Genomic DNA, 15,032 nt, shown 5'->3' with positions numbered 1-15,032 from the left:
TCTCAGTCTCGGGGCCACGTGTGGCTAAGATGGCGGCGCCTAACGACAATGCACAGCTGCTCCAAGTGTCTTTGGTGATAACCCAGAGGCGGTTCTGTGGGTGGTGACGCCCCGGCTCTTCCGCCCTTGATGGACAGCTCATCCCTCCCAATCCTGCCGATCTTAGACCTGATTGGCTCCTGTGCCTTATATTAGTGGCACGTACTTCCCCAATAAACGAGATCTTGAGCTGACTTGACTCCCAGGCCATCTGATTGTCCTCCGGTGAGGGAGAGCTGGGTGCGGGCGGCCTGCTGACCCTTCTCCTTTCTTGGCTCGTCCAATCGGGGCGGTCTGAGCGTGCCTTCCCCATGGGGGGGAGGGGCGGGCTAAAGACCCCGACACTTTTCCTCTTTCCACTCTTTCAAATACCCAAGTGTTTATCTCTGGATGGTGTGTGCATGAGAGAGAGGAGAGAGAGAGAGAAAGAGAGAATATATTGGGGCTTCCACTCAGGGCCTGGGTGTTGTCCTTTGCTTTTATCGTTCAAGGTTGGAGTCACAGTTCCACTTCTGGCTTTGTGGTGGTGAATTGGAGGAAAGAATCTCATTGACTTTCCTGCTCAGACTGTCTTAAACCACAAAGCTGCCTCCTAAATAACTCAGATTATAGGCCTGAGCCACTGATCACCCCCTCAAGATTTTTTTCTTAAAAATATCTTTGAGGGCTGGGGATATGGCCTAGTGGCAAGAGTGCTTGCCTCATATACATGAGGCCCTGGGTTCAATTCCCCAGCACCACATATACAGAAAACGGCCAGAAGCGGCGCTGTGGCTCAAGTGGTAGAGTGCTAGCCTTGAGCAAAAAGAGGCCAGGGACAGTGCTCAGGCCCTGAGTCCAAGCCCCAGGACTGGCAAAAAAAAATATATATATATATATATATATATATCTTTGAGTCATTGTACAAAGGAGTTTCAATTCAACATGATTTATGAGTATAATGCATCTTGATCAGGGTCACCCCTTCCATCATTCTACCCCATCTTTTCTAACCTCCCCCCAGTTACCTGATTCCATTTTCACATATGTACATCAAATATTATAACTGTATTAGGTGCCCACCCTTCCTCTCTATTTTTCTGCCTCCCCCTCCCCTTGGCTTCCTTCCTCCCAACAACACGGGATACATTTTAAAAGAAACATCCCAACACCCGTTTTGAGGTTAAAAATCACCTTTCTACAATTCTGTAGCCTGAAAGAAATACATTTATGTTTTTATTAGTAGGACATTAAAGCAAATATAGGCAGTGCAAGCTAAAGACAGCACTTAATTGTCTTCTTTCCTCTTTGCATACCTTCATTCCGCTCAGCACAGCTAGGCAGATTCTTTCTGTGCAAACCACATCTTGGCTTTGCTAGTGAAACCTCCTCTCCTTCTCTAATGCCAAAGCTGTGTCCTTTGCTCTTTCAGATAAGGAGACAAGGAGGCATCCAGCTGCTGGTGGACCTGCTTGATCACCGGATGACCGAAGTCCACCGTAGTGCCTGCGGAGCTCTGCGGAATTTGGTGTATGGAAAGGCCAACGATGATAACAAAATTGCCCTGAAGAACTGCGGTGGCATTCCAGCGCTGGTGAGGCTGCTTCGCAAGACCACGGACCTTGAAATCCGGGAGCTGGTCACAGGTGAGTGCCATTGCTAAATAATGTTTTTCCATTATCCAACCCAGTAGCAAATGTCTGACCAAGATGTTATGGCCCAGTGCCTCTCTGAGTGCTGATAACATAGGACGTCTCGATTTCTGATTTCACACAAGTAAATAAAATAATATTAAATGTAACACACATATGGATCGATCATATCAAATGATTAGAACCCTAACGAAACCTTCAATTAAATTCTGTGATTGTATGTCAGTCCTTGTCAGGTAACTTATAAGAAATTGAAGTTGAGTATCTTACCACACCCACAAGCCATCGTTAGAACAACATTAAAAAAAATACTTAGGTTAAAAAAAATAGATGCATTTAAGTCATTGGTAATAGGCTATCCATTCTAGGTTTCAATATGATTAAAAACTGTTTTTTGAATTTTAAAGTTAATTTACTGAGTCAAACATTTATGTTTACTCCAAGTCTCAGTGTTATATTACTTCATGTTATGAAATTTTTTGAAAGCCACCATGAGAGAAAGCCTTTCTGTGACCATAGCACTTTGGAGTTTTATGAAGTGAACATAATTATAGAAATGAGGATATAATGACAAATGTTGAGCAGATGAGAATGGGTGCAAAACTCAGTATACCTCCCTTTCTTGGAATAAATATGGACTTAGTAAACATCGACTATCCCTCACTTTGGATAGGATGTGGTACTGGGATTTGAACTCAGGGATTTATACTTGTTCCGTACACACACTCTCTTACTCTTGGTTGAACCACACCTCCAGTTCTTTTTGCTTTTGTTGTTTGGATAGGGTCTTACTTTCAGCTCTACTCATCCGGACCATGGTCTTCTCAATCACGGCCTTCTGAGCAGCTAGGACGGCAGGCGTGAATCTCCTTGCCCAGTATGCACTTTTGCTTGCTGGAGTGCTAATGGTGTACTGCAGTATGGTATTCCCAATTACCCTGGAGCTTTGTGGTCTTGATTTTACTCGTTAGTGTTCTAGGCGGTGTCTGGTTCTGGTTCGTCAAGGTACCCCTGTAAGTGAGAATTTGACAAATGATTTGCATATATGGCTCGCCCCAAAAGTTTTTCAATTATTCATGATCTCACTGACCTTCTGCTCTGACTAAAATGTCCTTGTAAACATGCTAAAGCAGTATCTGAAAAATGTTTTGATTTAAAATAATCAAGCCAGGCAATCATAAATATCCAGTCCTGAGTCAAGACTGTGAGTGTCAATATATTTCCTTAAATTTTCATCTTGTGAGATTATTATTGCCATTGGGTGCTCGTGGCTCATACATAACAATCCTAACTACTCAGGAGACCGAGATCTAAGGATCACAGTTCAAAGCCAGCCTGAGAAGGAAAATCTGTGAGACTCTTACTTATAATTAACCAGAAAGAAGCCAAAAGTGACGCTCTGGCTCAAATGGTAGAGTACTAAACTTGAGTGATAAAACTAAGGGACAGTGCCCAGACCCTAAGTTCAAACCCCAGGACCCCCCCCACACACACACAAAAAAGGGGGGTAGGAAGGAGAAAGAGAAATTGCTCTAGCTTCTCTTTGTCTATCTTAACTGAGTTCAAACTAAACACAAATCCTTTTCCCCCTCTCTGTAAGTGGAGAACTGTCTTTGTTGAAAGAGTCCTTGTTAAAGGTTACTGTGTTATTTAAGTAATATTTCATACTAAGTTAGCATAGGTCCGACCAGTAAAATGATGATTATTCCCATGATGTGCTGTCTTGGGTCCTTCTGAGGTATGCTATATAACTAAAGATATTCCTTGTCATTCTCACTTTGAAAATGCACCCTTATCTTCACGGATTGTATGTGGAAAGGACCTAATGTTTATCAGCCGTGTGTGTGTGTGTGTGTGTGTGTGTGTGTGTGTGTGTGTGTGTGTGTGGTAGCTCCAGGCTCTCTCCACCACCCCCCCAGAGGAAGCACTGTGCTCCCCAGGAAGGGTGGAACCATGAAGAGTGACGCAGGCGTGGGGGAGGGGTATTCACCTGTCCAGAGGTCACTGCTTGCTGGGCCCAGAATAACTTTTGGCAGGAATTGCACCTGTCTTTGAAGATAGATAGATAGATAGATAGATAGATAGATAGATAGATAGATAGATAGATAGATAGATAGATATATCTATATAGATATATAGATATATATCTAGATAGATAGATAGATAGATAGATAGATATAGATAGATATATCTATCTATCTATATCTATCTATCTATCTCTATATGTATAGTCCAAAGTTTTGGTCAGACTGAAGCTTGCATTCTATCAGTTACCACTGTGAAAGGTATTAGAAAGGAGCAAGTACAACAACTTTTGCAATTTTCGAAACTTTTTTTTTATTATTATATTTAAGTAGTTGTACAAAGGACTGGCCATTTAGCAAAGCAGCTTATGATTACAATATATCTTGATAAATGTCATTCTTTTTAACATTCTCACCTCTTTCCTCATTCTTCTTAACTTTGTAGGATATACATTGGATTCTTAACAACATTTTCCACCTCTTCATTCATCTACCCCTTTCCAAAATTTTGACTCCACCCATCCCTTTTGAATACCCACTTCCTGGTGTTTTTGTCTGCTGAACTTTGATTTTGGCTTTCAAAGGAATTACACTACTTGATATCTCCATGAGTCTACATATTTCAGTTAATACATGTGCACACTACCCAACCTATTTACTTATGAATGTGTAACCTAAATCTAGCTTCCACATATAAGAGAAAACAGGTATCTTTTGCATCTCTGGGCATGACTTACTCCATCAAGAAACCGTGGTTTATGTTCACAACAGAACTTCACTCATCCATCAGAAAGAATGATATTGTACCATTTGTAAAGAAAGGAAAACACCTTTTGAAATCCTTTCCTGATTCCCTCTTCGAATCATCCATAGTTATTTCATGGTGGTGTTTACGGAACTAAACATGGCCAAATTTCCCCATGTAGGAATGCACTGCATCCTACGAATGTCCTTCATTAACAAAAAGCAAAACAGACTTTTGACTTATCTGTCCGAATGTTCACGTGAAATAAAATATAGGACTAGTTGTATGAACAACAACAACAACAAAAAAAAAAACAATAGCAAGCACAAGGGTTAAGCTGCCACCCTAGAGAACGCAACTGGCAGAGATCAAGTGTGGCAGAAGCCATGTCTGCGGTGAGCCAGTCTGTAGTACCAGTGCCTTCTAACTTTCGGCAGGGTAGGAAGTCGGAGGGAGCCAGGAACCAACAGGACCCAGACAACTGTTTAGATTTTACAGAAATGATACAAATTTAGCCAAGGCTCACCCCACCACCTGACTGAAGGGAAAAGCAAGGCAGAGCCAATGCATTTGGGAGCCATTTCATCTTCTGTATCCGTCTGCATTCATCTGCAGCGCACTGGGAGTCCTTGGATTTTAGTTCAACTAACTAGGTTCAGCCTCCAGGTCCGCAAAGTTTCCATTTCTCCTATCTTTAGTCTCTAGCTGCCCTTCCTCTGGGACTCCGGTCTCTGTGCAGATTTGACAAGAGTAGTATAGTGATCCATCCTGTGGGAATACAAGCCCCTCATTCATCCCAAAGGCATGTGTCCCGTCTCTCAAGCATTCCTGAATTTCTGCAGACCTCGGGTGCGGTGCCCAGCTGTGGGATTGCTTCTGTCCGGCTCACAGTCACCGTCAAGCCATGCTCTGAATGGTCAACACTTAGGCATTACTGGCTGCTCAAAATACTTAGAGACATCCTCAACAAATGTGTCTTTTTTAAAAAAAAAAAAAAAAGGAATGTACTAGATGAACAGGAAAGGAGCCAGAATGGAATGTAAGAGAAAAAACACTTGCTTGCTTTCTTTTGTCCAAAGGCACCACCACAGATACCCTAGGAATAAGGTTCAATATCCATGTGTGAATTAAATAATTCTGCCTTAACCTCCTTTGCACATCTCTACTAAACTTAATTCAGAATTTAGCCTCACTGGAGCAGGCCAGGCCAGTACTCCCATCAGATTCTCTTCTGTTGTTGGTTTGCTTTTGTTATTTTGTGCCGTTCCTGGAGCTTGAGCTCAGGGCCTGAGTACTGACTCCTCGCTTTTTCACCCACGGCTAGCACTCTACCCCTTGAGCCACAGCTCCAGGACTTACTTTTTAGTGGTTAATGAGAAATAAGACTCTCACAGGTTTTCCTGTCAACACTGGCTCTGAACCATGGTCCTCAGAATCCAGCCTCCTGAGCACTTAGGATTCAAGGTGTGAGCCACCAGCACCCAGCTCTTCATTCTTTTGTCTCTTAGCTCAAGCGTGGGAAATAGCACCCACTGAAGAAACGTTCTTTCCATGAAAGGTTGGAAACAAATACTTAATTTAAAATGAACCATTTCAGAGATTATTTTTTTTAAGTTTTGTAAATTAAATTTTAGATGAGACATTGAAGGTCTATAAGGTTTTAAGATACCGAGAATGCCAAATTATGAATAATTGAGGACTAATAGAAAGGAATGATCTTGCCAAGCTATAAATTATTTATCGACTAGTTCTTGGCAAACTGTTTGAACAGTAATAAAATGTTAAAATTGAGGCATTTGCATACATTTCCATTGCACACATAAACATGCGTGCTGAAAAAGCCAGCTGCCTGTGTGCACCGCAATATCTGCTCACGGCACAGTGTGTTTTGCCAATGCCTGTTAGCTCTGCAATAAATAATTTTCTTCCTGTGCACTAATTACTGGGAAACTATGATCAGAATTTTACTTAAACCCAGTTGAAACACTTCTGTGCTCACCGTTACTTGAAATGCTCTTAAGCAAATAAACTGATGAGAAATGGTACATGTCCTTGGGGTTCAAAGCAAGTATTTCTGAGAGCTTGACTTTTCTCAGAGTGGAGTGTGCTTGGCTTACCCAAATGATGTTTTTTAGTCAAGGGTCACTCATGATTTCTATCATCATTTATCAACTCCATGGGTCGCAGTGCCCTCTGGCTCCTCCCTCTGTCCAGATGGGGGAGGGTCATTGCCAGCTGGACACAGCAGCCCCACACTTGTCTTCAGGACGGCTGTACCCCTCTTTCTTGTGCTTTCCTCTTCAATTCCAGGAGATAACATTTGGCAAGTCAGTTTCTATTCTCCTATGCCTACAAGCTATAGAATTTTGGGTAGAAAATTATTTTTCTCAGGAATATTTTCTGTGATTGAATTTTATTCTTGATGTTATACTATTCTGTGATGATATCTGATAATATCATTGTTAGGGTGGAGCAGGGGTCCAAAGTGGGGCCCTGCAATTCTAAGAACTTGCCAGAACTCGGGAAGGGGACAAGAAAATTACAAGTTTGCAGACAGCCTGGGCTTTGAACCAAATTCCAGGTGAGTGTGAGCTACATAGTGAGATCCTGTCTCAAGAAACCAAAAAGAAGCCTAAATTAGGCGCCGGTAGCTCACGCCTGTGATCCTCGCTACTCTGGAGGCTGAGAGCTGAGGATAGCAATTCAGAGCCAGCCCAGGCAGGAAAGTCTGTGAGACTCTTATCTCCAATAAACTACTCAGAAAACACAGGAAGTGACACTGTGGCTCGAGTGGTAGGGTCTTAGCCTTGAAAACATAGAAGTTCAGGGACAGCACCCAGGCTGAGTTCAAACCCCAGGACTAGGGGAGGAAAAGCAAGAATGAGTAATTTTTTAATTCTAAGGACTTTCTTTCATGTTTTTCTGCCCTGTGCTTGCTTCACAAATACAAAGTCATTTCTCTGTAGCACCAAAGATTACTTGAAACCAGCAACCTCCTTTTCTCTCGTGTCCTTTGGGGTAGAAAGTTCTTTAAGTGCCTTAGTTAGGGCTTTGCTCCAAGGATCAGCTTCTTAGGTCTCCTTCCTGCAGAATTCATTTCTGTGGCGATTCTTCTGCGGTGGTTATGTGTTCCGTTCGTTTGGCTGGCTTGGGAGAAGAAGCCAACACTTGCCTGGCTGCCAAGTGTTCTCTGCACTTGCGTGGCAGTGGAGGAGGGAAAAGGAGAGGCAGCTGTTTCCATTCAAAGCCTGTGCCCCTCACTTCTCCCGTTCCCATCTTCTCTGGGTTGGCATCTTTCTGACAGCTCCACCTAGACAGGAGCCAGCACTGCCGTGGAGCCCCGCTGCGCACGCCCGTCGCTTCCCCTCGGGCCCACGGGCCGAAGATGCTCCATCTGTTTGCGTGTTGCAGGAATGTGAGACTCTGTCTCATCCGCTGAGTCTGCCCTTCCCTTCTCTACCTTATCCCATGACATGATTTCTTCTGTTCCTCAATAGATGGTTCCTTCAGCCGTACCTGAGCATTGAACAGTTTGATAGATAAGACAAACTGTAAATGTTACGAAATATCCTCTCTCTTCCTGATGGCAGCCAGGTTGCAGGTACTGCTTGATGTCTGCCAGCCAAATGAGCTTGCTAATTCAAGAAAAGCCTGCGTAGAATATTATTTGGATGCCTTGCATGGAAGGGGCCATTAGAACAGAGCAGAAGCATACCAACACCCGCAGTGTACTGTTTTCTTTCCTGCCCTAGTTTCCTTTTATTCTATCTTTGATAATCAGAGGCGTGTCTCAAAGCAGGAGCTAGACAGATGGTCAAGATGGTCATTCTTCCATCTTTATAGGACTTCCTGCAAGAAGCTAGAATTCCCTGTACTGTATATATGTATATAACATATTATGTATATAATATATATTATGGATATGTATCATATATTATATATCATATACATATAGAGCATATGCATATGTATATATAATACCAAAAGTCACTGAAATGATTTAGAAGAACAAATTGCATAAGTCAAATTCAAGGTCGCAATATTCTTCCAGACTTGAAATGAAACCCCAACTCATTTTTTATTCAAAATAATGTCCAGCCATGTTGTCTAGTGCATGTTAGTGTCTCTAGAGCAAGATTAAACATCACAAAGATAAAAACGAAGGGAGACAGTCTAATAATGAAAGGCCAGCCATGTAGAGATGCCTTGAATGTTAATATAAACTCTATCAAGTAGCAAATTCCCTCGGAGAAATTAAAAATCCAAGTTTAAATCCACTTTCATGTTGAAGTCCAAAGACATTAAAGTTCAAAGGAATTAAAGTAAAAAAATCAATTTCTCTTGCCTTTGTGTGTTCAAGTTCAAAGTTTACAACTCCTAAACTAACTAAAGGTGAAGTATTCTCCCCCCACTTTCTTATGTGCACAGTTCAGCCAGTGGGGTTCCAGTGCCCTATGGGGTACAGTCCTTCAATATCAGGGGCCTGGCTGCCTCCCCCTGGAACTGACCACTGCAATAGCCTGGAAAGATCTGTTACTTCATTTCATCTATGACTCATGTCTTCATTTAGAGACTCTTCCCCCTAACTGTTGGTTTAGAAGATGGGCCATCCTAAGCCCTAGGAGACATGATCCCAGCCTATCCCAGAAGCCAGCCGCTGCCGTGCTATGACAGGAACTTGAGCAAGTCTGTTCTGGCTTCCCATTGCTTCTGTAGCCCATCACCTCAAGTGCAGCAGTCCGTACCAGCGCACCGTTAATTACCTTGCAGTCTGACACAGTTCTCACTGAGTGAAAATCAAATCGGGCTTTCTAAATTATTTTTCTGCAATGTGGTCATCAGCTTCCCATTGCTGCAACAGAATCCCTGAGGTAAAGAACTTGCTGGGAAGAAATGTGTATGTGGACTCATGGCTTCAGAGGTGTCAGCCCGTGGTCACTTGACTCTTTCACATTTAAGCCTGGGGTGAGGCAGAGCATTCTGGTAGGAAGTAAATGGCAAAGGAAACACCCCTACCTCATGCCCGCCACAATGAAGAAAGAAGGAGCGGGGGGTGCTCTGGAGTAGCAGTTTCCCCTTCGATGGCATGTCCCCAGTGATTTTCTTGTAGGCTCCCAACTTGTAAAGTTCCACCCCTCCTAACAGGACCTCTGACTGATAACCAAGTCTTCAACACAAAAGCCCCTGGGGGACATTCTAGATCTAAAGTATAGCATAGAGGGTCTTGTGAACCATCCATTTCCTTGCCTTGCCTAGCTTCTAGAAACTGTCTGCATTCCTTGGCTTGTGGCCCCTTTTCTAACTTTTCCAAGATGTCGCCATGCATGTCTTCCAGTGGCTTCGTAGTCCCATTAACCTCTTCCCACTGAAGGAACGATTCTCAGCCTTTGAGGACTTGTGTGATAGTTGAGACCCGCTAGATTAAACCGAATCATTCCTATGATAATCTTCCGGTCTCACGATGTGTAACATAAACTCACCTGCAGACTCCTGTGTCACAGAGGGGAGCAGAGCCACAGGGTCGGAAGATTTCGAGATGGAAGTCTTTGTAGGATAAGCCGTGGGTTTCCCACGGTACCTGACCAGTGAGTCAATGGGAATTCCTTGGATTTAGTCAAATAAGACAAAGTCTAGTTATAGCCTGCTTTCAAGAGTCCATAACCTGTGAATTTAAACACAAGGCCAGACAATGATTCCTTTTGGCATGAAGCACTTATTGAGATGGAGGGCTGAGGGAAGATTCATCTCTGCATATTGTCCCTCTCTTGAAAAGCAGAATTCTGAATGCCACGACTACCTTGCAGCATTAGACACAGGCAGTGGGGGGTCCCATCGCTGGGTGCGTCAGCCCTGCTTTGACTGGGGAGGCAGAAGCACTATGAATGGTCTGGACTAGAGATTCCCTGTCAGGTTTTAGACCTGACACCATGATTGGAGCTGGAGCAGAAAAAGCTGGGCAGGATCTGGAGCAAAGGATGTGGAAGGCTTTGCCTCTTTGTGTGCTGGTAGACTTGGGGCCATCGAGCTGCCATAAGGAAGGAAATCTGAGAAAGCAAGGACCCTCTTCTTCTGCACTTTTTGTTGCATTCGGGCCACAGAAGTGATGCACAGCAGATGGCAACTGAGGACCTGGGCAAGCTGAAAGAAGAGCTGTGGTTGGTGCTGGCGGAGCTGCAGACCCCCCTGCCGCCTCCAGCCCAGAAGGGGAAGCAGAGGAGCAGTGAACATGCGCAGTAGCTGGACGTCTGCCTCTGCCCCTATAGCCCCTGGCCATCGCTTCTTTACCAGCCAATCTGAGGTGAACCCCAACTTGAGCCAAGCCAGGGAAGAAAGTTCTGGAAAGTGTCGTTCTAATCCATCCCAGTGCAGCTAAGGTGATCCTGTAGAACCTGCCAAAACAGACCTTATAGGAAACAGAATCTTTCCCTCCTTGAAATCTTGGGATTTGAACTTCCTCTGCCTCTTGTCAGGCCTCTTGGCTCTAGGGAGCCCTGTGGGATGGATGGTAGGCCCTGTGTGGTCCCACCGCCTGTTAGCCGGCATTCCTCCACTCTCAGGGGCCAGCAGCTGTTCTTCCTGCTTCCTGTGGAATGGACTGGAACTCCTGGCCTCACAGGCTGCAGTCAGCTGCGCCTGATGCTGCAGATGTGCAGGCATCTGGCTCCCCGTGGCTCCCTGCCCAAAGCTCCCAGTCTCTGTTTACAGAATCTGAGAGCCCTTGGCTCTCTAGAAGCAGCTCTTACTCCGGGGCTGGAGCGTGCCTGACCGCGTTCCCTCCACGCCTCCTCTACAACTCCTGGGAAGGCACAGATAGGTTTCTAGCCAGTGAACTCTACTTTCCAGTCTGCGTAGGTAGAACAGCAAGTCCTGCCTGCTTTTTACTTTGCTTTTGCTCTTGAACCAACATGGTTCTAAAAGCAAAATGCTTTTCTGAAATATCCCCATAGGTTCCAGAACAGAAATTGAGGAACTCTTTTTGTAAAGGGACAGCTAGAAAGGATTTTACCTTGGAGGCCTTGGATCTGTTGTCAGAATGACTCAATTCTACCTAGATGAGGAAAAGTAATCATATATAAGACATAGATGAATGGCCTTAGCTATTTGTTCGTAAAGCTTTATTTCTAGAAGCAGGCTACTACTGGCTCTCAGACACATTTTCCCAGAACTGCCTACTATACCTTCTCTTGCACAGCTAAGTTCTGATAAAAAAAATAAATAAAGTAGAAGCCATGCAACCAACTTACCTCTGCAGAAAATCAGGTTCATGGGGTGTTAGCCAGGAGGTTTGCTCATACTACGTCTGGAATTAGGTAGATTTTCCCACCATGTCTCGTCTTCACAAGCAGCAGTTAGGGCAGGGTGCCTCCGCCTCTGCCAGCCCCCAGCGCGCCTCTTAAGGAGACCAGGCAACCGGAGTTCCCTGCGGCCACTTATTCATAAAAGGAAAATAAGTGAGAGCTGGTCTGAGCTAAGCAAGTATGCTGGCGACCGTAATGCATTCCTCCACTCTCCAGAAAATGAGTGCACAACGGTCTGGGAGAGGCCCACGTGGGGTAACTGTGCTCCATGCAGAGGAAGGAGACCCCAGGCCTGGCAAGAGTCACTCCTGCCTAACACAGCGTATTGAGTCCGATGGATCATTGAAGGGGAAAAAGGTGCATGTGGATGCCTGAAAGAAATCCATCTTCTAGCAGCTCACACTGCCTATGGACACATTGTCTAGCCTTGTAACTATCATCGTGACCATTTTAGGGTTGTCTCTCTGCAATAGCTAACCCAGATACATTTCTATGCAAAGGGCCAAAGACTTAGAAGCCTCAGAAGTATTCTGAGTACCAATTTCCTTCCCAACCAGGCCGAGTCTAATCAAAATAGGAAATCACCATCAGCTTCCTGCTCGCCTCACCCTCAGTCCTCGCAGTAGAAGTTCCATAGACTATGGATCTCATTCATTCATTTATTCAACAGTTGGGCACCTGCTGTATGGAAATAAGAAGTACAAAACAAGAAATGCAGGTACTTTCTAGCCATCGGCCAGCCCCTGATACAGTTTTATTTCCTTCTTAAACATGATGCTTGCTTTTCACAAGCCAGAGCAAGAAGGGTGTGAAAAGAATAGAAAGAAATTGAGGAGAGGAGAGGAGAGGAGAGGAGAGGGAAACTAAGGCAGATACATTTATAGCTTCGGTGAGGGGCCAAAGCCCGAAGTAAAAGCTAAAGGGCTGTTAGTCTGAGGTTTGAGAGGCATGGCAATTTCCTACTTGGAATGAAAATCTGCTTGAAGAAATGGAAAGGCCCAGATAATGTAAGGATATGTTAAAGTAGATGTGAGTCCCTCTCCGGCACAGGAAATCTGGAGGTTCTTGTTCTAGGGCGGTAAACACTCTATTATTCCATGAATCTCCAGGACCCTACCTCCCTTCCATCCAGAGCGTGTCCTTCCCTAAGTATCACTCTCCTATTAATGGCCAAGATGGTAGCCAGCCATGTTCCAATGAGCAAGACAGGTTGGCATGAACCTGTTGGTTGGTATGTAATCTGTACAAGTTTATGCTATGGTAAGATTAGTCTATTGACACCTATGTCTAGGCGTTCCAAGTGTCTCTCCCTTCCACAAAGCATGGCATGGTGCATGTCTATAGACCCTACATATCACATGACTTCCTGTGCTTTCCATTCCTAGTTCTTGTCAATGTGCCTAACTTGTGAAATAATGTATAATGAGAAGGAATGAACAAATATTTCTGGATGTCCACACTTACCAATCATTATCTCATCAGCCTTCACCACTGTTTGTGTTTCATCAACACCTGAGGGGCCTAGAGGTCAGATGTAAGGGGCTTGTTCATAGTCACGGCTGGTCTGTGAAACATTCCATGCCTAAACAGATTCTGAGTTCCCCTAGTCATCGAGATTTTCTTTTTTAAACACTTAATGTAAGGAGCGTTTTGGATCTCAGGTCCAAATAGAGATTTGGGGATCTCCGATCTCCATGGAAATAGTCTGGGAATCCACACATGTAATAACATCATCTAGTGATTCTTTCCATGCTCCTCTGGGAAACACCATATTCTACCCTTATGACACCAACCCGCCAACTACAGCAGGAGCAGAATGACAGGGGGTTAGGAGATACAGAACTGGTTTTAATGATACCAAAACAATTTGTTGCTAAGAGTAACTAAATTATCCAATGGAAAATGTTAGCTCATTTATCATTTTTTTCCTTTGCAAGTTAGAATGAATTTGCGATTGTGTTACATTATCTTTTACTTACTAAGTTAGAACGAATTTGAGATTGTGTTAGATTTATCTTTTACTTGCTTTGAGTGAAAGAGAAAAAAATGAAATAACTTCTAACGAATATGACAAAATGTGTCTGCAATTCCTAGCATAGAGCTAACTGTAAGCAATTATTACTAGTAATATTATATTATCTACAGGGGGGACTACAGTTCGAATGGTTTTCTACCTCCCAACAGAATTTGGACTTTCCCGGGAACATGTGTGAAAACTTAACTGGGAAAGTTGAGGAAATGAGTGGGGATGGGATAAAAGGGGAAGAAGAAGGTTGGGAGGAGTGACTCATCAAGATGCAAACATGAGTATGTTAAATCGAGACCCCTTGGTACAACTATTTGAAAATAAAACTAGCAAACCTGGAGTTTCATCAAAACCCTTTAAGCACCCCACTAGAAAATAGTACATGAGCACCACCCGTGTGACAGACCACTGTGACAAACTATAGGATGTCCCGGAGCCATCTGAGATGCCTTCGTTCTTCATCTTTCTGTTCACTGGTTCTGGTCACGTGAGATTAGAGCCATGGGACATACCTGCCCTTATCTGCGTCTGCGTTTCATGGCTTGACATAATTGCAGAAAGGTTCCCACAGAAAGTATTGGTGAAGGCCTTTTGGCTTTTGTCTGCTTGCCAAGATTGAAATGCACAGTACATGTTCGCTTGTTAAGTCTGACAATGCATAACTGATTTGTGGCTCTACTTTGCGACTCACGAGTTACAAGTTAATTAGAAACACTTTTCCCTAATTATATTTGAGAGTTTGCTCTATTTGCTCTACAATTATCACAAAAATTACATTAACTAGTGTTAACGAATACAGCATAGAAATCCCTACTGTATCCTAGAGGAGAGGGGGAAATTACCAAGTGTCTATCCACAGCGCAACACCTGGCTTCCTTTCCAGCAGCTGTTTGTGTTTATTATTCCTACAAGTATCCTGGATAAACTTCCCTCTTAGTTGTTCCTTAGAGTGTGAAACCAACCTGGAAGGGGAGAAGTTTTCCTTCTCTGTGTTCTAAACTACTTTTGCTCATGGAGTCCCTCTTGCGGTCACTGCCTTCCTCCTTTATGGTGGATTTGCTATCACGGAAGTTGTGGCCTCAACTCGTGCTCCCTCCAGGGGAAGTCTTCTTAATGCTATTTAAGTTTTAATGGTTCATTTTTCACACTGAGGTATCTCTCTCACTCTCTCTAATTAACTTAAGTAGTTGTACAAAGGGGTTTCCATTCAACATGTCGGTCTGTGACTACCATGTATCTTGATCAATGTCGCCCCTTTCAGTTCTTCTC

At 43.8% G+C, this 15,032-nt stretch overlaps 1 protein-coding gene across 2 annotated transcripts in view; it reads left to right on the top strand.

Annotated features, from left to right (window-relative positions):
• The window catches only part of Ctnnd2 (catenin delta 2), a 716,561-nt gene that overhangs the window by 534,460 nt on the left and 167,069 nt on the right, over positions 1 to 15,032 (top strand). For both annotated transcript variants that reach the window (XM_048368208.1, XM_048368209.1), the window contains exon 11: positions 1,451 to 1,664. In XM_048368208.1, coding sequence (XP_048224165.1) covers positions 1,451 to 1,664 — 214 coding nt within the window. The remainder of the gene's footprint in view (positions 1 to 1,450; positions 1,665 to 15,032) is intronic.

Source organism: Perognathus longimembris, chromosome 19 (genome assembly GCF_023159225.1).
Source record: "Perognathus longimembris pacificus isolate PPM17 chromosome 19, ASM2315922v1, whole genome shotgun sequence".
Classification (NCBI taxonomy): Eukaryota; Metazoa; Chordata; class Mammalia; order Rodentia; family Heteromyidae; genus Perognathus; species Perognathus longimembris.
The sequence above is the reverse complement of the archived record's forward strand: the minus strand, read 5'-3'. Positions and strand labels throughout refer to the sequence as shown.